Raw genomic sequence first — 24552 nt, forward strand, 5'->3', positions numbered from 1 at the left:
GCTGGGTGGAGAGCGGCAGGAGTAACTGATAGGGAAAAAAGGGAGTGGAGGGTAAGCCACGTGACTAATGTACTAAAATGCATTGTCCAAAAGAGGCTGCCTGAGCGGTAGGGGGATCCGTGCTTTTGTTCCGAGGCCGCTTCCAAGTCAGTTTGTGCTGTGCCCAGCCCTCGCACCCGAGGCAGTGCCAAGAGGAAGCAGCCAGACCCCGGCAGTCGCAGCTGGTGGCGAGAAAGGACAGGTCGTGGATGGTGGTGGAGAAGGAAAGGGAAGAGTAACCGGTGGGGCTGGCTTTCCCCAAATAGAAATAGGCAAATGACAGAAAGAGGGCAAAATCATCTTCCCAGGAAATGCCGACTGTAAGTGGGAACGGTCTAGGAATCGACGGGGATTCTGGTCGGAGTGAGACGGGCTTTACAGCAGCACCCCCAGGGCTCAGCTCTAGAATCGCCTGAATACAAGCGTTTACACACTCACACACGTGCAGGTACAGACGCATGCCCAGGCCTCCAGCATGTTATTGCTTGCCCCCCACCCCTGACTTATCTTTACTTATACGGGCAGATGATGCATGGAGACTGGCTCAGAGATAAAGATACAAGGATTCCTGTGGCTGACACACCTGCCCAGCAAAGATGCGTAGGTGACCCAGACAACTCGGGTGGAGTTGGAAAAACACCAAGTGCACACGTGTTTGAAAAATCCTTTCAGTGGTTTGGTAGCCTACTCCCTGTCTCCTATTTCTCTTAGACACCGTGGACTGATGATGGTCTTCACCACTGGCGGGCCCTCTCTGGAGGGTACTTGGCACGTCCTTGGCATCACGGCAGTTGGAGCTCTGGGGATGAACGTTTGGGTACCGATGCAGTGAAGCAGCAGCCGTACTGGGCTCATAGCTCTGCATGCCGGAAAGCACTTGGAAGGCAGCCTTTTTGTTGGACTTCTCTATGTAGTCCGGGCTCAGACAGTAATTCAGAGCAGTAATTCAGGACCAGTGATTTTTATAAAAGCTGTGCAACAGGTCTTTCTCCCTTGACCAGGACCAGCACAACACGCAGCCCACATTGAGTTGATAGGGTGAGCTTTCCATCGGCCCCTCACTTGACAGTGTATGGAAGGCTCTTGGCTCTGGGCCTGATGCACTATCCTGAGTCCTGCCCCAAGCCTCCTCCACTTAATGCTGTTTTACTATAGAAGCCACACTGTACATTGCAACATTGTATAGCTGAGCGCTGCACTCACAGCTCCCATTATTGAGCCCCCGCTGTATACAGGGCATTTTACAAACAGGGGAATTTCTGAGTAGTCACTCCAGCAACCTCGTCCCCCAGGAGCATTTGGGTGGGAGAGCCTTGGGCAAAGTTTCCTGGACCACCTGCCTCCTAATCACCTGGGGTGCTGATGAAAAGGGCAGGTTCCTGTTGTCTCTCCCCTCCGGACTATTTCTCTGGGGATGGGACCAGTGGATCTGTACTTAATCTGCACCCTAGGTGGCTTGTCTGCACATTCAAGTTTGAGAAGCACTGGTTTAGGGTTTTGGGCTTGGAGGATGAGAAACCTTCCTGGGGTTGTCAGGTAATAGGCTCTTATCTGGTTTACCTCTGATGTTACCAGGGGAACTGTAGAGATCGCTTCTCCTTTGGGGACTGTTGGGCCCTTTAAGGGCCAGGCTGGGCCAGTTGGGGTCGGGTCGAGGAATGGCTGGCCCCTGAGAGGCTGTTTCCAGCCCTGGGTGGTTCCCTACCCGCTTCTGGCCCTGGTAGTGTTCAGCCTGCAGGAATTGGCACTCAGTGAAAGAATTTGATTTCCAGTGGAATTTGTGCTGTCACAGGGTTTGACCCGTGGGACTAGTGAAGAGATGGATGGGTTAGGGGAGCAAGTGACTTGGCAGATGGCAGGACAGTGATAGATGTGAGAGCACTTGGGGAAAGTGGAAACAGAGTAAGAGGAGGAGTGCCTCGGTCTGGCCGGGCCAAGGTGGGGTCCTGGGGAACAGTGATTCCAGACTTAGTCTAAACAGCTCATTCTAAGACTGATCAGACACATGGGAAATCTTTCCCAAATTGCTTATTGTTTCCCACAGTGAGTCCTTTTGAAGTGGTTGTCTTTGGCAGCCCAGAGTGTTGGGTGCACTGCTTTGTGTTCTCCAAGGTCATGGTCCAGTCATGACTTCTAGCAGTGGCTTCAAAGGCAGATTCCATAGCTCTGGTAAGTTCCTCAAGTTCAGGGTGTGAGAATGAGCGTAAGGAATACTTACGCTACAGAATCTTCCAGTTGCTCCTCAAATCAGTGCAGCATAGCGGGTCTGAATCGAGGCAGCGGGTTCACATCCTGCTCTGCCACTTACTATGACTTTGGGGAGTCACTTAACCTCTGTGAGCCTCCGTGTCCTCATTTATAAAACGCAGACAGTAATACCACATAGGGTTATTGTTAGGATTGAACAAGATTAATATAAGAAAGCACTTGGTAAAGTGCTCTTTAAATTGGGATGGGCAGTGGAGTGATTGGCAGTGAGACACACCCCTGGATAAACAAACAAAATCTCTTAGCTGTTTCCTTAGTTGCCCAGTTAAAATAAAACACCAGAGTTGACCAGAACACATCTATTTCTGGACTCTAATTTAGCAATAGATTGTAGTGATAAATTACGCTACAGGGATTAGAGGTGGTATCACTGAAAGCATCTCTGGGACAACTGAAGCCTCCTTGCCCTTTGAAGGAATTAACCAGGGCTTATCCTAGGGAGATACTGATAAAGCAGAAGTTTGACCACAGAAAGTCTGCATGTGGTTTTTTTTTTTTTTTTCTGCATGTGGCTTTGTTGGCTAAGTAGTAGGTTAATAGGAGGGATGCGGTGCAGGGGGAGGGGGTTTGATTGTGTGTTAAAAGCTGCTTTTTCATCTATCTCCAAGGAACACATACTCTGCTTCACCAAGTCAAGTCACCATTCTTTGCCATGTGCGGATAGTAATAGCAGTAATAATAGCTACAGTGTATTATTTCACATCCCTGTGTCTGTGTGGTGAGATCATTATCCCCATTGCATAGATGATGAAACTGAGGTTTTTCAGAGGCTTGTCAACTGAAATAAAACACACAACATGAGAGCTGTGAGGTCACTTTTATTTGGGGCTTCCTGAGGACTAAAGCCTGGGAGACAGCCTCTCAGCTGGCTCTGAGGAACTGCTCCGAAGAGGTAGTGGGGGAGGTCAGCATATATATGACTTGACGAAAGGGGTACATGCAAGCAAGTACACATCTTGGTAGAAGGTTGCTGCTAGTCACGAGGAGCAGACGTCTCCATTAATGATTTTAGTGCTTTTCTAGGTATGAGAAGATGCGAGAAATTGGGTTCATAAAATTTTCTCCTAAAAATGTCTGTCTGAAGGGCTGTTCTGCCAGTTTTCCCAGAGCACAGAGTGCCTCATTCCTGATCTCTGCCCTGAACTCCTTTCAGGGTGTGTCGAAGGTCAGCAACTGCAGTGGCTAGTGACTTCATCCTTTTAGAGCCACTGGTGAGTGACATTCTTTAATTGGCAGGTTCAGTAACTTGTGCAAGCTCACACATCAGGTAGGGGCAGAACCAAAATCTGACCGTCTGTCTCTGTAGTGTGTGTGTGCAATGCTTCTGTCCTGCCTGGGAGACCTTGGGGAGGAGGGTGCATGGGTGAAGGAAGGAGGACTGATGTCAGGGCGGCCTGTGGGTCGGAGTTTGAGGGAACTTATTCTTGGCCACTGAGGGGCTCCTTTGGTGGGGCTCCTGGGTTGACTCTTCACAGTTGGGGGTAGGGGTGCCAGTCTCCATACGTGGGTAATGCCCAGGTCATGACCCCTGGGCTTTTGCACAGTGGTTGATTCCTTTCCTAATTTCAGCATTGACCCACAGCAGGGTGCGCTCATAGTCACCCTGGAAGACCACCTAGGAAGTTCATCTGGGGTAAAATGATGTAACAGCCTGCTTTCCTTAGGGGGCCTGAAAACACACACACACACACACACACAACCGTGTGTGTACCTCTTGGGGTCATTTGCTCTAGATTTTGCCTGTTTCTGTGGGTGCTTTAAGTTCATCTAGAATCTATGGGAATGACTTTTAGTTTTGAATTTGTAGGAATGAGAAGTAACTGATTCTCTGTATTGGTTTAGGGTTTCCTTTCTTCTCTTCTGGTCCAAAGGTGTAGGGTGACAGTGTGTCCCAGATTTTTTTGGACAGACCAAGCTTAAGTATTTTGCTGTGTTGTCCCAATAAAAAAAAGTCCTAGAAAATAAGTTTCAGCAAATTATAATCAAATCAAGTCAGTAATTTTACAATGAAATGTGCCTTACCTACAGAAATTCTAAAGTTCACAGTATTAGGCTTTGAAAAAATAGGATCACTGTTGATAGAGAAGAAGTGATAGTCTTTTTTTGGGTCTTGGAGTGGCAGAAAGAAAATAGTAAGTAGGGAGTAAACATCAGCTTACTCGGACTTCCCTGGTGGTGCTGTGGTTAAGAATCCGCCTGCCAGTGCAGGGAACATGGGTTCGAGCCCTGGTCCAGGAAGACCCCACATGCCGCGGAGCAACTAAGCCCGTGTGCCACAACTACTGAGCCTTTGCTCAAGAGCCCAAGAGCCAAAACTACCGAGCCCACGTGCCACAACTACTGAAGCCCATGCGCCTAGAGCCCGTGCTCCGCAACAAGAGAAGCCACCGCAATGAGAAGCCCGTGCACCGCAACGAAGAGTAGCCCCTGCTCGCTGCAACTAGAGAAAGCCCGCATGCAGCAACGGAGACACAACGCAGCCGAAAATAAAAAAAAATAAAGTGCAGACTCAATTAAAAAAAAAAAAATCAGCTTACTCTTTGCCGGGGGGTGGGATGGGTGGGTGTTGACACTGTGTGTGTGTGTGTAGAAGTTTCTTAAATTCAAAATGAAATTTATAACATGTTTTTTTTTAACAATATATTTTTTTAATTTAATTAGTTAACTTAATTTTTGGCTGCGTTGGGTCTTTGTTGCTGCGCATGGGCTTTCTCTAGTTGCAGCGAGCAGGGCTACACTTTGTTGCAGTGCGTAGGCTTTTCATTGCGGTGGCTTCTGTTGTTGCAGAGCACGGGCTCTAGGTGTGCGGGCTTCAGTAGTTGTGGCACGCAGTCTCAGTAGTTGTGGCGCACGGGCTTAGTTGCTCAGCGGTATGTGAGATCTTCCCGGACCAGGGCTTGAACCAGTGTCCCCTGCGTTGGTGGGTAGATTCTTAACCACTGCACCACCAAGGAAGTCCTATAACGTTTTGACGAGGGTTAATTAACATGGCATAAATGTGCTAGCTGATTATCTTTCATTATTTTTTTTCAGGGAAAGAAATAGAGAGAGGCACAAATCACCCCGGAATAAAGATGGCAGAGGGTCAGAAAAATCTGTCACCATTCAGGCTCCCACCGGAGAGCCCCTGTTGGCAAATGATTCTACTCGGACGGAAGAAGCTCAGGTAAGGATCAAAGGCAGTCTGTAAGTACGCTGGCACTTGATCAAGCCTCTTTTCTGTAAATGTTTTCCTAAGTCTTGTTGTAATAGGTTCTCTTGGGTTTTTATCTTTATTTTTCTAGCATGTTAATTAGTTTATCTATATCCTGTGGTTTCTTGTTGGTCTAAGGACAGCCTGACCTACCGTTGGCTAGCTTGAGGATTCTTCTGAAGTGTGATTGGTTGGCCTGCTTTGAATGGTGTTGAAAAGAAGCCAGCAAGGCTGACGACAGAGCAGAGAAGGGAAAGTTGCAGGCTGCAGGCTGAGACTCACTCCAAAGTAGAGCAGTGTAAGAGAGAAGGAAACTCACTCTCCAGAGACCCTAAGTCACGTTAGGAAGAAGAGCTGAGAGGTTAAGACAGCCCAGACGAAGCCTCACTAAACCTGGAGCTGTACACTTAGATGCCTGCTAGGGAAACATAGGTGAGTGAAATAGACCCTGGGTTACACAGAAGAGGCAAAAATATATCAGGCTAGCTTGGGAGTAAATAGCAATCTGTGTGGCATGTCAGTGTCATGGCTGTGGCGTGGAGTGATGGAATCTGGCACCTGGAGAATGCATTTCCTCTGTCAAGGAAACAGCAGGAATGCAGGAATTCAGTATTCCTGGGTCTTGCAATATTTAAGAAAAGCTGGAAGTTAGGATTTTATGTGAAATCATCCAATTTTAAAATATGGACTATTTATTAATTTTTTTAAAACATTGTGTGCGTTCTTCTCTCTGGGTCCCAACTGTCTCACAGTCTACTTGATTTGAATAAACATCTGAGCTATACTCAGAAACATGTTTGCACAGCCCCTTGAAGTATATGCATGTCTAGCCTTGGCCCCAAATAAACTGATGTGTGCCCACACAACTGTAAAGATATAGATAAGCATGTATCTGTGTGTACCTATGGGTACAGACAGATGTGCATTTATAAGCAGATATATGGACTGAAATTGGAATTCTTCAGAGCATGCAACATGCTCTTAGAAGCCAAAGCTACAGTTGTGGTTGAATGTGGGGTTTGTTCAGTGGTAAGTAAATGTCTTTAGTCCTTACTATTGCACAGCCTGCCTTGGCTCTGGGACAGTCATAGGGATGGAGAGCCAGAGGGCCAGAGGAATGGTTGGATGGATGGAGCCAATCCTAAGACTGGACCACCCTTAAGTGCTGCAGGGGTCAGTTTCCTCCTGGATGTGAATTCAGAGGTGCTGGTGGCCCACTGTGAAGGCATTTTCGTCTGTCATCTTCTCTACATCTTGTAGCTCACTAGGAAGCTACATTAGGAAGCTGTTGGTGTTTACACCAGGGAAAAGCATTGAAGTGGGCATTTGGAGGCTGTATTTCTCAGCAGCTATGTGACTTGACTTTGGGCATTCACAACCTTTGTGGGCCTCTGTCTCTTCATTGAAAATCCAGGGGATTGAGATAGAAGATCTAAGATCCTTTCTCTTCTAAGAACCTCAGTCTTGGGAAGATTCTTGGACATCTTCATTTTTTAGGCACAGATGTGCACATATTCTTAAAATGGGCAGGGGATTTAGTTAGCAACTCTTTGGCAGGAAAAAGTGTGAGTAGCTAAATCAGCTACGTAACAAAATGACCACAATACTAGTGATCATTATTTCAACACCGGTCATCAACTGAATATTAGGCCCAATACAAAACATGGAATCCAATATTTGCCTTCACTAAGAGTGTTACAAAGTAACTTTACTAATCTGTAAACTCACCTTATGTTAAAGCAAGTTGTCCATCTTTGGATGTGTGGCTGTTTCTTCTTGTGCTTGTGTTTTTTTCTTTTTCAAAATTGAAGTAAATTCACACAGAGAAATAAACAGATCTTAAGTGTACAGTTTGAAAAGTTGTAATAGCTGAATAAACCCATATAACCCACACTCCTATTGAGATATATTTCTTTCACTCTTGAAAGTTCTCTTATGCTTCCCAGTCAACCCCTGCCCCCCAAACCCCTCTAAGGCAAGCCCTGCTTTGATTTCTATCACTGTAGATTAGTTTTGCCTGTTTTAGAATTTAATATAATTGGAATCATATTCTTTTGTTTTGGACTTTTTTCACTCGGCATAATAACTTTGAGATTCATCCATGTTTTGCTGTGTTTCAGCAATTCATTCTTTTTTATTTTTGCTGAGTAGTGTTCTAGTGTATGAATATACCACAATTTGTTATCCATTCTCATGGTGGATAGACATTTGGGTTGCGTCGTTTTTGGCATGAAAATAAAGATGTTAAGAACATTCTGGTTCACATCTTTTTGTGGACATATGTTTTCATTTATTTGGGGTAAAAATCTGGGAGTAGAATTGCTGGGCCATACGGTTAAGTGTAAATCTACATTTATATGAAACTACCAGACCAGTTTTCAAGAGTGATTGTACCATTTTAAACTTCCACCAGCAGTGAGAGAGTAGCGGTTGCTTCTGGCTGTTATCTTAACTAGTAACTTCCCTCATAGTACTTGATACTTGTAACTTTCCAAGTTGAAGAACTATTGTTCGCAGGTCCAGACCTTCCCTGCCGCCAACACTATTTCTTGCCATAACTTATACATTTCATGAATCATAATTTTTTTGATTGTTACTAGATTTGAGGTTATTGTTTGGCTGTGAGATCTCTATCTTGCTGATTCAGCTATTAACTTAGATTTTTCTAAATTGGTATCTTACGCATTAATTGCACCCAACTTACCACCATGGCTGACTGTTTTTTCCAAGTTAAATCATATACACAAATTTCTGAGGCAAAAACCTCTTTGGACCCAATGTGGCTTTTCATTGTCTTCTTGCTCTGTTGTTGCTTTGGAACGACATCCTAGTTCCTAGAGAAGTAGCGAAATTGTTTAAAACCCTGGCAACTGAATCATGTTAAATGAAGAGACAATCACTCCAAACTACCTCAGACTTTAAAAAGCAAGAGAAAGTGAGACAGTGAAAGCAAGAAAGTAAAAGGCATACATTTTAGTAATCTCAGTATTTTTATGCTCTGGATGTTTAGTTTGCCCTGAGAACATGTGTTTAGGGAGGAATTTTTGAGCTGTCCTGGCCAGAGATACTTGCTTGCATCTGCTTAGCTTGTTCAATGAGAAATGTTGTCAGAGTGCTTGATACTTATTGAAAACATCATGGAGTTTTAAAAGATGTGTGTACCAACTACAGGTGGCTTTTGATTTGTATGTAGCCATGTAAGTTTCCCTCCTGTGCACGATCTTCCCTCCTCAGAGCTCCTGGAGGGCATAGTAATACTCCCCACTCAGGGGTTGGGCTTTAAAGTAAGCCTTTATCGCCCAGCCATGAATCAGGAAGGAAATGCAGAGGGTTCTCTCCTTAGGCGGTAGGTGAGCTCGCACACGTTAGTCTAACAGCAGGATTGTCTGTCCCCGAGCCTCTCAGGGATGCCAACACAGTGGACGATAATCACTGTTGTAGTCACGAATCACCCAAACACACAAACAGGTCAAATTATGTTTTCTCTGTTTGAAAAGGTAAATATATAGTACATTTTGAAAAATTTCAATGAAAATTGTTAAAGTTAAAAAATTTCCTCTATTTAAAGAGCTAAGCCTCCATTTCCCAGGAAGCCCACGCATGTGGGTTGGTTGAAGGAGGTGGGCCCTCCCTGTCCCCCGTGCCTCCGCGGGCTTTGTGGCTTTTACACGTGACCTGCCATGTGGCTCTTCACCCTCACTGTCCTCTCCCTGTCAGGATGACAACTGGGGGGAGACCACCACGGCCATCACGGGCACGTCGGAGCACAGCATCTCGCAGGAGGACATCGCCCGCATCAGCAAGGACATGGAGGACAGCGTGGGGCTGGACTGCAGGCGCTACCTGGGCCTCACCGTCGCCACGGTGCTCGGACTCCTGGTCTTCCTCACCCCCATCGCCTTCATCCTGCTGCCCCCCATCCTGTGGCGGGAGGAGCTGGAGCCTTGCGGCACCATCTGCGAGGGACTCTTCATCTCCATGGCATTCAAGCTCCTCATCCTGCTCATTGGGACCTGGGCGCTGTTCTTCCGTAAGCAGAGAGCTGACGTGCCGCGGATCTTCGTGTTCCGTGCCCTCTTGTTGGTCCTCATCTTCCTCTTCGTGGTTTCCTATTGGCTTTTTTACGGGGTCCGCATTTTGGACTCTCGGGACCGAAATTACCAGGGCATCGTGCAATACGCCGTCTCCCTCGTGGACGCCCTCCTCTTCATCCACTACCTGGCCGTTGTCCTGCTGGAGCTCAGACAGCTGCAGCCCATGTTCACGCTGCAGGTGGTCCGCTCCACTGATGGCGAGTCCCGCTTCTACAGCTTTGGACACCTCAGGTGAGGGGGATCGTCTAGGGGCGGAAGGACCACTGATGTCTTGCTAGAAGACGGCTAGTCTTCAACAAGTGAGGGGTGACGGCAGGTGCCAAGAGCCAGGACCGGGCTCTGACTCTTTTTTTCAGGTTTTGGGAGGAGGTGTGTGTGTGTGTGTGTGTGTGTGTGTGTGTGTGTGTCTGTGTGTGTGTCTGTGTGTATGGCAGGGTGGAGGTGGGGTTGTTCATGTGCATTGACTTTCCTGATTTCTAGATGGTGTGGCACAGGTACTGGCTCTCTTCCAGCTTGGAGTTTTGTTGGGCCTATTTCCAAAGTTGTTGGCAGCTCTTAAAAATGATGGAGAAAGGAAGCCTAGTGATGGCTGCTGACCTTGCTCCGGAAATTGGCCTGTGAACGATAGAGTAATCAGCGGTTCCATTTTGTTCATAATGGTACATCTGGTTTACCCCATTGTCCCAGTGGAATTATTAATCATTCCTTTTCTCCCCACTCTCACAAGTGTCCTGGTTTGGGCAATAAATTATATGGTCACCTTAGTGATCCTCCAGTAAAGAATCAAGTACAAATTTGGAAGAGTTGAGTGTTTTAAAAATGTATGCACATGAGAAGAAGTTAGAAATACATTAAGATGTCATATGTTAAATCTGTGCATAAAATCTAATTATTTTGTCATTAACTAAAAGAGTGATCATCATTATTTATTTTATTTTGTTTTTATTTACCCCGAGGTAAGCACTTTGTATAGATTGTCTTCACAGAACTCTTTGGTGTGGGTACTATTAATCCCTATATTACAGATGAGGAGATGGGGGTTTAGGGAATTTAAGTAATTTATACAAAAGAACATGACTAGCTTTGTTTAGGATCCACTAGATGCCATGAAGCCAGACCTAAGTTAATGCCCCCATTATGGCATCTCTCACGTGGCGTCATTGGCCTATTTTTCTATGTTTTCTTCCACAAACTGTGGGCTCCCTGAGGACAGGTGCTGTGTCTTACTCTTCTTTGCATCCTCAGTGCCTGGCCTAGAGCATAGCACATGGTTGGCACTCAGATGGTTACCGGATGAGAGAATGACCTGGGATGTGTGACATTGTCCTCTCCTAGGGCTCTCCTCCCTCCTCTGCATCAACACGTGTGTCGACGTGTGTAACCTGCTTGGCGTATGGTAAGCACTTTGTTGGTTGTAGCTGTTACTGCTGTGATACTGCAAAGCAGCCAAGATGGCAAGGGCACCTTAGTGGAGATCAGAACAATGAATGGGCTTTGCCATATTTTTGGCTGGGGCCCCGGGGAGGTGGCCCAACCCCGGTTTGGAGTCCGTGATCCTGCCAAACCATCTCGGTGTTGGCACGAATCTTCTTTCATTCCTCTGGCTCAGATGTACCGCCTGAGGACTGGGGTGGTTTCGCATTCAAGGCCTGTGCCACTTTGACCGATCCTTGGAGGGAATCGGTGTCTGATTCCCAGGCTCTACGCAGCGAAATCAGGTGTATTGAGTCCTTTGCAGATGCCAGAGGGGCTCTGAAGGCAAGTAAATCTCTGCTGCTTATTCATCTCAGGCAGCTTTCTTTCCCCATATTTTACATCGGAGAATGACCAGCAGACTTGTATTAAACGTCTGCTGCCTACAGAGCCCGGACCTGGGGGGCTCCAGAGACAGAGGGTGCCTGCCTCCAAAGCTCTATCCTGGAATTCCTTGGAGGGGGACCAGTGCCACACTGTGCAGTGCACAGTTGCAGACACAGGCCTTGGAATGGGCAACGGGAACACAGGAGGACGGGGCAGGGGGGGACTTCAGGCAGTGACAGAGATAAAGCCCGGCCACACATCGATCTCAGGACTGGACAGGTTTTGCTAAAGGTCAGGAGGGTGGAGAGAAATCCAGCTGTGGTCACAGAGAGATGAGTGACATTTGGGACTCTGTAAATGTAAGTAGCTAATACCCTGGCCCGTTGTGAGGCCTGCCGTGGTTTTGTGTATTGGCTCAGCCCTAGTTGTGTGAATCCCACCTGCGGAGGTGGAAAGGGGAAGGGAGTCTTCCCGCTTTAGGTAGGCAGTGGGGCTGACTCCCTCCGTGGGCTCCCACGTCCCTCCTCCCTCTAGGACTGCTAGCTCTGCGTGCTGGATCAGGGTGGAGGCGGGGAGGGGACACACAAAACAGCCCCAGGGCAGTGTGCCACGGTATGTGCAGAAAATTGTGGGTGGTCCCGGTTCCTCACCACATGGCCGCGCCAGCCAGGGGTAGACCTGGGCAGGAGACGCAGGGCCCACGGTGCCGTGCGGCCCAGGGCTTGCCGCGGACCCCTCGGGGTTGCCCTCACCATGACCAAACAGCTGCCTAGTCCTTACCTGCTATCCCTGAAGCCGCTCACCCCAGCTCCCCAGGGAGACGGAAGGCGGCCCGGGGGTGGCCCCGTATCTTCCTTCCGGCCCCTCTGCAGGGCCATTTGTTTTCCTCCTCTCCTGCCTTCATAAGGCCCCTCTTGCCCCTCACATGGAGACCCTGGCTGTGGGGTGGAAAGATGGCCAGGGAAGGAGAGGTGTCTTTTACTCCCAGAACCCTCGGGCGGGGCCGGCCACCCATGCGACAGCCAGGCTGCGAGATCTGGGGCGGGCTCGGCATCCGCCTCTCCTTGCTGGTCCCCATGGGCCTGTCACCCGCCGAGCCTTGGGCTAAATCTGGTCTAAACCCATCGGTGGCTGGAAGAGTCACTGGGCCAGAAATAGAACTTCTAAGCCCTTTTGTAAAGTGTCGAAACAGGAGGGAAGGGGGAATCGGAATAGACACAAAGCAGGTCCCGGGGATCAGAATAGCAGGTCATCCCCAGACCTGCCCGGAATCAGGCCAGTCTGCTCTCCTGTTATGTAAGGCCCTCCCCGGAGCAGCGACCTACTGGGCTGGGATGCAGAGCGATGGCGAGTTCTTTTGTTGTTTGGTTTTCAAAGGTGATTTTATAAAGTCAACTGAGCTATTTTTGAGAATAGTCAGAAAAATGTCTATTCTTTAGTGTCTTAAAATATGCTTCTCCTTAGCTCTCATAAAAGGTACTTGCAGGGGCCTTGCTTGTTGGCAGGAACGGGGGTCTGGGCTTATTTGAAAACTTTCAGAAATGTAACAGGTTCCAGTTGTACAAAGTGAGACCCCAAAGTAGATTAAGATACATCCTAACCTTTGCCCAGTGCCGTAGGGATTACCAGGGCTCTTCGGGATGTCTCCCTTTCCCCTCCTCGCTGCTGTCAGGGGTGGGGGCAGGTGCTGTAGTGGTGTCGCCCCTTTACAATTGAGGGCCCCGAGCCATAGGTTCAGGGACCTGCTTGAGACCGCAAGGAACCAGCGCCTTCCTGTGCCTCACACTCTGTCCCCGTGTTCTCCGCAGCATCCTGGGGTCTTGGCACATTGGGTTCGTAATTCTCCACACATACCTCACGTGTCACTTTTCTTGGCCAAGTTCTCGCAATGAGTTGCTGACTTTTCCAGGATTTCACCAAACACTAGGTTTTTTGTTTTTTTTTTTTAATGTGTATATTTTAATTAATCAGCAATAAAGAAAAATGCTTCTGCAGACTGTAATAAATATTTATTGAGCATCTACTGTGTGTCAGGCCCTGGGGATGATGCCCTGTGGTCCTGGCCCTCATGGCCTCAGAGCAGGGACGATTATCACTGTGCCCTAGGAGCTGGTGCGATTCCTGCTTAGAGCAAGAGCGCAAACACTAGGTTTTGATCTGACTGTATCTGGGGAGAAACCCAGAAGAAAAAAGAGACTTAAAATGACTTTTAATGGTCCTCATTAATGATTTCTCAGTTTTGAAATCTTTAAAGGTAAATCCTGTAAATATTGGAGCATAGCAGCCAGTGTAATTGACTGACTGAATCCAAGATGCAGAACAAAGCAACAACAATGGAAACCTTACCAGTTAACACTGACATAGACCTTAACATGTGCCAGGTACCTTCTAAGCTCTTAACATGTAACTCATTGAATCGTCACAGCAATCCTGTGAGGTAGGCACTGTTACCCTCATTTTCAGGTGAGGAAACTGAGGCTTGGAGGAGTTATGCAGGTTGTCTATGGCCACACAGTTTGTAATTGTGGGAGCCAGGATCTGAGCCCAGGCTGGTTCCAGAATGATCTTAACTGTTTCACCGTGGTGCCCCTGAACAGATGTGTTCATGTTCACGTCACTGCTTTAAGAACGCATGAATGGACTTGTAAGCATTTTTTGAGTGCTTACCATGAACCAGGCTGGGTGCTAGATATTTTTGTACACCTTATTCTATCTCATTTAAATCATAGCTTCAGGGCTGGAAAGGAGGGTGTGAAGAGGATTGTCAGAGATGGCTGGCTCCCACTCTACGGTCATTCCTTAGCTCCATTGGTTCTTTTATTCAGTCGCTCAGCAAACAAAGCCTCTGCCTTATAACCACAGTAGTAAGTAGGTTTGAACCTTTGTCTGGTCAAACTTTTTTTTTCTTTTTTTTTTTTTAATTTATTTTTGGCTGCGTTGGGTCTTCATTGCTGCACGTGGGCTTTCTCCAGTTGCGGTGAGCGGGGGCTACTCTTTGTTGTGGTGCAGGGGCTTCCCATTACGGTGGCTTCTCTTGTGGAGCATGGGCTCTAGGCACACAGGCTTCAGTAGTTGTGGTGCGTGGGCTCAGTAGTTGTGGCTCGCGGGCTCTAGAGCGCAGGCTCAGTAGTTGTGGCGCACGGGCTGAGTTGCTCTGTGGCATTTGGGATCTTCCTGGACCAGGGCTCGAACCTGTGTCCCCTGCATTGGCAGGCGGATTCTTAACCACGGTGCCACCAGGGAAGTCCCCTGGTCAAACATTTTTAACTTTCTGTTTGTCATATGTCCTGAAGAATAGCAGTCCCCAACCTTTTTGGCACCAGCGACCGGTTTCATGGAAGACAATTTTTCCACGGATATGAGCGGGGTGGGGGGGGGGGGTGGGGGGCGGGTCAGGCGGTAATAGGAGTGATGGGGAGCGACAGATGAAGTTTTGCTCGCTGGTCCGCTGCTCACCTCCTGCTGTGTGGCCCGGTTCCTAACAGGCCGAGGACCGCTACCGGTCCGTGGCCTGGGGGTTGGGAACCCCTGCCAAAGAAGACCTCTTTTATCTATGGCTGTTAAAACCACCCCAAAACTTAGTAGTTAGGTCAACATTATTATCTTCTTTCATAGTTCTGTGGGCTGGGCTCAGCTGGGAGGTTCTTTGGCTGCTCTGGCCAGTGGTCCCTGTGTAATTGCAGTCATGTGGTGAATCCACTGGGATTTTGCTGCTTTCTTGTCCAGGGTATTCTGTGGTTCTCTCCTTCCCCAGAGGGCCTTCCCTCTGGGGGAGTAGTGTCTTCATTAGTGTAGCTAGACAACTTCTCAGGGCTCCTAAGAACACACAAGCAGAGCTCTCTAAGCTCTCTTTTAAGGCTTAGGCCTGGAACTCGCCCAGTACTACTTGCACTGCGTCCTCTTCTTAGAGCAAGTCAGAGCCCCAGCCCAGATTTAAGGGGCAAAGACTGCACCAGGTGGGGGATATTGGAAGCGTTGGTTCATTGGGGTTCACTGTGTGGCAGGCTCCCACAACAACCTCAGACCCTCACTCTCAGAGCCTGCGTATTCTTATAGTTCTCAAAAATTTAATTATTGACTTTGAGATCTCCGAGAATCCAGAAGTAACATATTTCAAGTCAGGGAAAGAGCTGCTATAAGGAGGTACATGAACATCAATGGAGGGTGATCGCTGGTAGTCATCAGCAAGGACAGAAACCACAAAAGCAGATTTAACTCTCGTCTCAGTCCTCTGGGAAACTTGTCTATTCACAGTGACCCATTCTGTAAGATATTCATATTGCCGAAGCTCCATTGTACCTAATTCAGCCAGCAGGTTTTTTAACTCAATGCTTCATTCATTGAGACTAAAAGTATCTTACAAATTGGCACTGACCGTGGACCATTTAATCAAAGTTCTGGTTACTGATCACAGAACCACCCATGCTTTAGAAGAAATGATTCTTGGATTGCTTTTCAAACAGTGGAAATTTATGATCATGTATGATTGTAGCATTGTGTTGAAAAGGAACTAATACAGACTGAATGTGTTCCTTGAAAGATTCATAGCTAGAAATGAGGAAACAAGGAACATGTTATTGGATGATGGAGAAAAGGTGATCTTTGTAATAAAATGGCAAAGAACTTGGCGGGATTATGTTCATGTTTTAGTGTTTTCGTGGGAGGTAGAACTTAGAAGCAATGAGATTGGATATTTAGCGGAGGAGATTTCTAAGCAAAGCATTGAAGGTACAGCTTGGATCCTCCTTATTGCTTATAGTAAAATGGGAGGAAAGAGATGAACTGAAGGAGGAATTGTTAAGCAAACGGTAACCAGAACTTGAAGATTTGGAAAATTCTCAGCCTATCCATGTTGCAAAAAAAATGATGACGCATATACTAAAGAGAACACCAAGGGGGTGGCTGACAGCCATTTGATAAGCAGATTAGTATATGGGTGTGAATCAGGGATGGACTCAGCCATCTCAGCAGAACCCAGGAATAAAGATGGGATTATACCAGTAGAAGCACTGTCAGCTGGGACTAAAGGAAACAGAAAGTGGGATGGAATGAGGGAATGCTATGAACATGCATTATCCTTCAAGAAAAGAGAAGAATGACTCCAAAGGTGATTCGGATTCATCACTCCTACCACAGGGCCAGGGGCAAGGCTGCTTCCCCATTGGTTTCAGAGGATGGTCCCCTGCCTGGATTTCAGTGGGCCAGGTGCCCAGTGCAGACAGCTCCATCGGCAGGGCCACCCCACAGAGCCTTAGGAGGGTGATGTTGCCACCCCAGTGAGCCCCAAGGGCAAAGTGTTGAACCAAAGAGGATTATTCTCAAGCGTTAAGATCTATGTAGGGACTTCCCTGGTGGCGCAGTGGTTAAGAATCCACTTGCCGACGCAGGGGACACGGGTTTGATCCCTGGCCCGGGAGGATCCCACATGCCGTGGAGTAACTAAGCCCTTGTGCCACAACTGCTGAGCCTGTGCACCACAACTACTGAAGCCTGTGTGCCTAGAGCCCGTGCTCTGCAACAAGAGAACCCACCGCAATGAGAAGCCCGTGCGCCACACTGAAGAGTAGCCCCCGCTCGCTGCAACTAGAGAAAAGCCCTCACGCAGCAGCGAAGACCCAACGCAGCCAAAAAAAAAAAAAAAAAAAAAATCTGATGGAATTTGCCTTGCTAGGTTTTGGACTTGCTTCGGACCCATTACTCCCTCCTTCTTTCCAGTCTCCCCCTTTTGGAATGGCAATGTCTATCCTGTGCCTGCTCCACCGTGAAATTTTGTAAGCACATAACTTGTGTGGTTTCACAGGTTCACTGTGAAGCTGGAGAGGAATTTTGCCTCAAGTCTCACCCATATCTGATTTAGATGATATTCAGATGAGACTTTGGACTTTAGGCTGAGAGTTGATGCTGGAATGAGTTAAGAGACTGGGGGCTGTGGAGATGGAATGAATGTGTTTTGCAGGAAGGACATGAATTTTGGGGGAACCAGAGGTGGAACGTTACCCCCAAATTCATTGGTTGAAGCTCTAAACCCCCAGTGTGGCTATGTTTGGATATAGGACCTCTAAAGAAGTAAATAAGGTTAAGGGAGTTCATAGATCTTCTAAAATTAGTGGCCTTAGAAGGAGAGACACCAGAGAGCTTGCCTGCACGCTCTCTCCCCTGGTGCACGCAGACTGGGGAAATACCATGTGAGGGCACAGTGAGAAGGCAGTCATCTGCAAGCCAGGGGAGAGAGTCCTCAGCAGAAACTGAATTGGCCGGACCTTGAGCTTGGACTTCTAGGCTCCAGAACTGTAGGAAAAGACGCTTCTGTTGTTTAAACCACTCGGTCTCTGGTATTTTGTTATGGCAGCCCGAGCTAAGACAGGAACGTTAGGCGCCCTGGTGACCTTTGACCCTAAAGCCCCAGGGAACCACGGATCAATGAGCAGAGCTTAACCCCTTGAAACAGAGCTCCTATTGTCCTCTCTTCCAGCTCACGCCTGCATCTTCCCAGCTTGAGTGGGGGCCTTGTTTCTCTCATGGCACTTTGGTTTTCTAGTTAGAAGTGAGAAAAGGAGAGTCTCCTGGGGAGGTTAAGGTTACTCCAGTAACGCCGGGATATATCCAGCTCCACTGGAAATCTTGCGTCTGTGATTCTGGGTCAAATGATATCAAAGCTGGTGATTACCCCACTGATGAGGCTTGGCCGTCACGCTGGGCTGTGGGCCCCTCCCTCCCACGTTCAGCACCAGCACCAACTGTCCCGGGCCTGGCTCCATCGCCTGTGAAGTGAGGGCGTGTTTTAAAATGACCGCCAAAGGTCTTGGTTCATGTTTTTTATGATCGTGGTTGCCCATGCAGTCTCAGTTTTGGAAATGTGCCTTCTTGCGTAGCTGCTTTTCAGTAAAGATATTAGCAGTCCCCACCCCCACTCCCTAAGGAAACAAAGGATGAAAACGAGTAAGAGCTAAAGAGTAGCGTGTGCAGATTTTCGCTCACGCTCTGCTCTGCTGTGGGAGAATTTCGAAGGCGGGCTCAGAGCTGCCGTTTGTGGTTTGGCCCCGTGGTGCCTGTTAAAAGTGGCTTTAATGAGAGTGGAAGGTGCCGGACACTGCGGGCCTGTGTTTGCTGAGCTGCCTACTGGCAGCAGCCACAGCTGGGAAGGCTGCCCTCGCACGGCGTCTGCCCACAGATCCTCGCTCTGAGGCGGAGAGTAAGGGGACGGAGCCCTGGGCGTGAACCTGGTTTCCATGGTCCCATCCCCACCCCCAGCCCCTGGCGGCGGGTGGTGGATCCGCACTGGAGTGGTGTGTGGTCCGTTTTCCCGAGGACTCGCCCCTCGGCCTGCCTGGCTTTCTGCACGCTCCGCCACAGATTGATGGGTGTGATTTGGTTCAGTGTGTGTGGTACGCTAACACTCAAGAGGGCAAGTGAACAGGGTCCCCTTTCTCTGTCCTGCTCCGTATTGGCCTCGCTTGGTCTCTGTGAGCAGAGATCCATTGGCTAGACTGGTTGCCCTTGGCCTCCAGACCTTTCTATTTGGGTGCCTGCGGTTCTTCCCAGGACCAGAGGTACCCGTGTCAGGAGGATGTGAGGCTGGATAAGGGCAGGCCAGCCGAGCATCTTGGGTGGGTCTGGAGCTGCTCTTGGTCCCGATCTAAATCTGCTTTTCAAGGCACCCAGAACAGGTGGTCGTCTTCGATGTTTATCTGGTGTGATTTAGCTCAGTGATTTAAAGCTTGGAAGGCTGATTTCCCATGGCAGGCCTGGCAGGTGCAGCCCAGGTTGGATCCTGTGGGAGGGGCCTTTGCTCTGGCCTGGAAGTGGGCTGTGAGCTCTCTGGGCAGATGTGGCCGTAGCCAAACCTGCCACTTGAGGGGAAGCACAACTCGTAGGTCCCCCCAGTGCAAGCGGTCTGCCAGCATCTTTCTGTTACGGGACAGCCAGCTCTGACTGGATCATCCCCTAGGTGGGGGCTTTCTCATCAGTGCTGTCAGCACACTCAGAACCGCCCGGTGGTCTCTCCGTGTTGCAGCCTAGAGGAATGACACACGTCTCGTTGTTTAGTTGCTGCGACCAGGAGGACCAGGGCGTTGCATGTAGCTGTTGGCCACTTCTGTGCTCACAGACTGTCTCCTCCCAGACTTTGCTTGTTTTATTAGAGAGGGTGTTTCCCAGGTTACACTTTCTTAGCAGGAACTTAAAGCGGGACAGTGAAGGGCTTGGAGAAGTGCCCTGTGTGCCCCGCTAGACAGCACATTTCACCTCCTTCCCCCGTAGGACTATGCGGCTTCTGGTCTCAGTTTGCTATCTTTCAATGGGGATCCCCTGCAGCGCTTGTCCGCAGCTGGTGTTCAAAGCCTCGTCCAGGGACACCTGCCAGTTTTCGAATCTCAATTCAGAGAACTTGGTCGCTGAAGCTGAGGAACCGGCACGCCTGGGTCACTGGAGGATCCATGTGGCCTGGAGAAGGGCCTCCATGGGCCTCCCCAGCAGGACAGGGACGCTGGCCACTGTCCTTTCTCAGGATGGGCCTCGCATCTCAAGATCTCAGGCAGCCACGTGTGTCCCCCCCGCTCTGTCATGAGAAGGTCCCAGAACATCCTGCCTTTCTCCCAGATCTTCCTGCATCCTAACTCAGACCTGTCAGTAGACAGGAACCGATTCCAGTTTTTGCCGCTCCCTGTTCTCAAGTTCCCAGGTGATCACTGCCTGTTGTCTGTGTGGGACTTGTGTAAGCTACTGCCCCCAATGCAGCTGTAAGACAAACATTTTAATTGAAGGACAGGAGGGCCAGGAGTTGTGAACACTCGTGTGTCTGCTTCCCAGCAGAGGAGGTGGCAGCAACATTCAGGGGCTAATTATATGTGTGTCTCCAGGACTCACACGAATGTTACTGCAAATGCTCCTGACTCTCAGTCACAAAGTCAGTTTATCTCCAAGTCCAGGGAGCATGAAACCCACACATTCAGGAAGATGTAACCCTTGTTGACTGTCCCGGGGAGAAGTAGCAGTCAGGTGAAAGCGAGGGCATCAAGCTGTCTCCCAGGGTGGGAATTTTCCCAAGAAGCTGAGTCAACTTTCATTTTGGAGCCTGCATTTTAGAGTTGTCTCAGAGACCTGGGTTCCAGCCTAAAGTTCACCTACCGGGTAGGCATGCCTTAAAGAGCCGTGGTACCCAGGCCCCTTTACGGCCGTTGTCCTCTGGGTCTTCTCAGCTGGCTCACCCTCTCTGCTACCCCCCCCCACGCCCCCACCGACCTTTCCCTCCCTCGTCCTCTCTCCTCACCCTCTCCCCTTTGCCATTCATGCAGCGCCTCGGCCACCTAACCTTAGCTCAGCCTTGCCCTCTACCTGCCTCCATCCTGCTTTCCCTAAATGCAAGTGTATTCTCTTCCTACAGCTGCTGGCAAAGGACCACAAACTGAGTGACTTGAACCAATTTTCTCTCTGAGTTTTGAAGGTTAGAAGTCCGAAATGTAGGTGTTGGTAGGGCCGTGTTCCCTCTGCACCAGGGAAGAGCCCTCCCTTGCTCCTCCTCGCTTCTGGTCACTGCCAGCAATCCTTGGTGCTCCTTGGCTTGTAGCTGCATCCCTCCCATCTCAGCTCCGTCATCACACGGCCTTCTCTGTGTGTCCTGTTTTCTTCTTATACAGACACCAGTATGACCTCATCTTATTAACTAATTGTAATTACATCTGCAAAGACCAATGAGGTCACATTCTGAGTTTCTGGGTAGATGCGGATTTTGGGGAGATGCTCTTCAACCCACCCCATCAGGTTTCTCAGAGCTGTCCTAGGACTCAGCACCGTGACCCCATTGCTCTTGTTGTAGCCATTTAGGTGGATTGTTGAACACCAGCCTGTTTCTGCCTGCGTTGCTTCCTCTGCCTGGAATTGGCTTTATAGGCTGTCGTCCATGTGATGTGACCATTATTCATCTTTTGAGACTCAGCTTTGCCTCCTCTGTGGATCTTCACCTGAAACTCCCCACCCCCACTCACATGCTCTGTCTTGGCCCCCAAGTCACTCAACTGTACTTACCTGTTTGGGTGGTTGTCACCGACGGGAGTGTGAGCCCCTTGAGGTGTCGTTCACATCCATCCCAGCACTTGGGACGTAGCAGGACTTAGCAGGTGCTCATAATTCCTACTTGCCTTTGGATGGAGTGGTCAAGGCTGGTCATTAGAATCTTTCTGAATGTTAGCATCCTTAGTTGACTGGCAGGATAATGAACACTAACCCTGAAGGGGGGCCTTTGCAGATTTCACTCTATGACCAGCACACTGTCTCCCCAGAGCTTTCCTGTCAGCACATACCCAGGCAGTCAGAATAAAGGCAGCTAGCTAGTGTTTATGTGGGGGCTTTGGCATGTAGGAAATGCTTGCTCATTTTTCACACAGTGGGAAAGCTGTTTTTGTTGACAGAGCTCAAGGGAGCAATTAACATTTGAAAAGAAGTGGCTAAAACCTGAACAAGGCTTCCCCACCTGGCCCTATCTCACCTTTTCTCCCTGCTCTGGGAGAACTTAAAGCTGCAGAGTGTGAGGCCTCTGACTGGGTGAGCTCTTACAGCCTTAATATTTCTGATTTTAATAGCATGTGCTAGTTTAATTGCAGAAGCCACAATCAGATCCGAGGAAAGTGAATGAATAGGAAATAGACAACTCTGTATGGGGGGCGCGGGGTGGTGTGCACATGCTTTTTTAGGCCTCAGGGCCCTTATCTGCAAAATGGGAAGGTTAAAAGGGAGGAGGGTTATGTCCACAGTTGTTTTCTTCAAGTATATGATGGGCTTTCACAAGAAGGAGGGGCTTGGGTGCGGAAGGAAGCTGTGGGTGGACCGATGGGTAGAACTTAAAATAAGGTCATTTCAGTACAAAGTGAGAGCACATTTTCTTTTCAAGCAGAGGCTGAATGATTTCTGGGGTGTTTTAAAGAGTTGGTGCTTGGATTGCGTGTTGGGACTGGATGGACTCTGATTTCTTCAATTCTTGAGTCTCTGCTTGGGTGAACGCTAAAACTCTCTTCATTTCAAAAATTTTCTGATTTATATAAGTGGAGGGACTTCCGTGGTGGCGCAGTGGTTAAGAATCCGCCTGCCAATGCAGGGGACTCGGGTTCAAGCCCTGGTCTGGGAAGATCCCGCATGCCGCGGAGCAACTGGGCCCGTGAGCCACAATTACTGAGCCCACACACCACAACTACTGAGCCTGTGCTCTAGAGCCCACGAGCCACAACTACTGAGCCTGTGTGCCACAACTACTGAAGCCCGTGCACCTAGAGCCCGTGCTCTGCAACAAGAGAAGCCACCCAGTGAGAAGCCTGCACACCGCAACGAAGAGTAGCCCCTGCTTGCCGCAACCAGAGAAGAGCCCGTGCGCAGCAACGAAGACCCAACGCAGCCAAAAATAAAATAAATAAATGAAAAAAAAAAAAAAAAAAAAAATATATATATATATATATATAAGTGGAGATTGGGTCATGCTTTTATGTCCAGGAACTGTGTGAATAGTTTAGCCAACAACCAACCCCATCCCTTGCTACAAAATGCTCAGACTCGTTAGTAATATGATACTATTTTATATTTGTATAATCCTGTAAGTTTATAAATGTTTTCACTGGCAGTATTTCATTTGTTCTTCTCAACAACCAAATGCAGTAGTTGGTATTCCCTCTCTATCACCAGCCAAGAGACAGGCCCAGAAAGGGGAAGTAACTTATATGGTTTACAGAATAGCAGGATCAGATCTGGAATCCAGGCCTTCTGACTCCAAGGCAGTGCTTTTTCTACTTTTTGTACCACAGATGCCTCTCGGTAGCTAAAGTTTTGTTTTTTCAGGAGGCTGAGAGTTGGCAGCAAATACTGCATAAACACAGAGAGTAGCATGACTTTATGGTCTAAGTCCCTAAAGAAAGCAATGGTCCTGGCTCATTTCCTGTAGTAGTGCCCTCGTGGTGGCCCTTGGTGGGGAGGGCAGTGCAGGTGCACATAGGGGACAGATTGGCCTCCCCAAACATGGATGTGTAAGCTCACGGTGCTACCATTCATAAGCCATTTGCTTTGGGTCAGGCACTTTAAAATATATTATCTCATTTAATCTTTAACAAAAACCTAAACCAAGCAGGCAGCTTCTCCTTGGGAAATAGGAAAGTGGAGGGTGGACTCCTGAGTCTCCAGTATTTTTCCTGGCCTCAGTGCCAACTGTTGAAGTCTCAGAAAGTCATTGAATTTGGAATTGTCCCCATTGACATTTAAGCTCATGAGACAACTACCACGGGTGACTCCAGACCTCAGCCCAAACCTGTATATTTGGGTCTTGCAGTCTGTCACTAGATTTTCTGACCAGCTACCTGCACCAGGCTGGCCCAAGTCACTGCATTAACCTTTTAGTAATACATTTATACAGTCGACTCTTTTGGAGCCCACTTACCGTGTTATAGCAGGGTTTTCTGTGTTGTTATATTCTCATCTTACAGATGAAGAATCTGAGCTTTGGAGAAATGAGTTAACTCGTTCAAGGTCAAAGAATAAATGGAAGAGTCAAGGGTCATGCTCTCTGGGCCCTGAGCCTGCACCATTTACAGTCTGCATCCTAAACCCACTGTCAGAGAGAGTGGGGAGGCTGCGGAGGTACAGATACGTAGGGCATTAGTTTGGTTTTGTTTTTCAGAATTTATTTTTCAAAAACATGTCTTTCAGAGTTTTATGCACTAAAATTTGAACTGTGTTCGGAGGTGCTTCTCTCCAAATGTGTTTTAGAAATGTAGCACGAGGGTGAACCCTCTCCTCCATTGCCATGGCAGTTTTGTATGACAGTTGTCACTAACACTGGAAGATGTTTTGTAGCTGATTAGACATAGCATTTCACATTGCACCCTCTTTGTCCTGAAAAGAAAATAGACCCGTAAGGCAACATGGTCAAGGGTGAGTTTCAGATTCAGCCGTGGCTGTTGAATTCCCTCAGACATTTGTGCTGATCCATTGCTGCCCTGTCTCATCCACGAGCTCAAGTTCGGACCAAGTAGAGTTGAGGGGGGTTACTTTCCCACTGGGAACAGCATCAACTTCTTCTGGTCCTGATCATGGCTAGTCCGTCATCCATGTTGTCCTTTTCTAGGCATATCTGGGATTCCTATACTGGTGTTTTTATGTGCAGGTCTCAAGTGAATTTCTGTT

General features: G+C 48.4%; 1 protein-coding gene across 4 annotated transcripts in view; it reads left to right on the top strand.

Moving 5' to 3' along the window:
- The window catches only part of VANGL1 (VANGL planar cell polarity protein 1), a 48359-nt gene that overhangs the window by 12334 nt on the left and 11473 nt on the right, over window positions 1-24552 (top strand). For all 4 annotated transcript variants that reach the window (XM_036825751.1, XM_036825762.1, XM_036825771.1 and 1 more), the window contains 2 exons: window positions 5341-5473; window positions 9218-9825. In XM_036825751.1, coding sequence (XP_036681646.1) covers window positions 5341-5473; window positions 9218-9825 — 741 coding nt within the window. The remainder of the gene's footprint in view (window positions 1-5340; window positions 5474-9217; window positions 9826-24552) is intronic.

The sequence above is a fragment of the Balaenoptera musculus genome, chromosome 1 (genome assembly GCF_009873245.2).
Source record: "Balaenoptera musculus isolate JJ_BM4_2016_0621 chromosome 1, mBalMus1.pri.v3, whole genome shotgun sequence".
Lineage (NCBI taxonomy): Eukaryota > Metazoa > Chordata > Mammalia > Artiodactyla > Balaenopteridae > Balaenoptera > Balaenoptera musculus.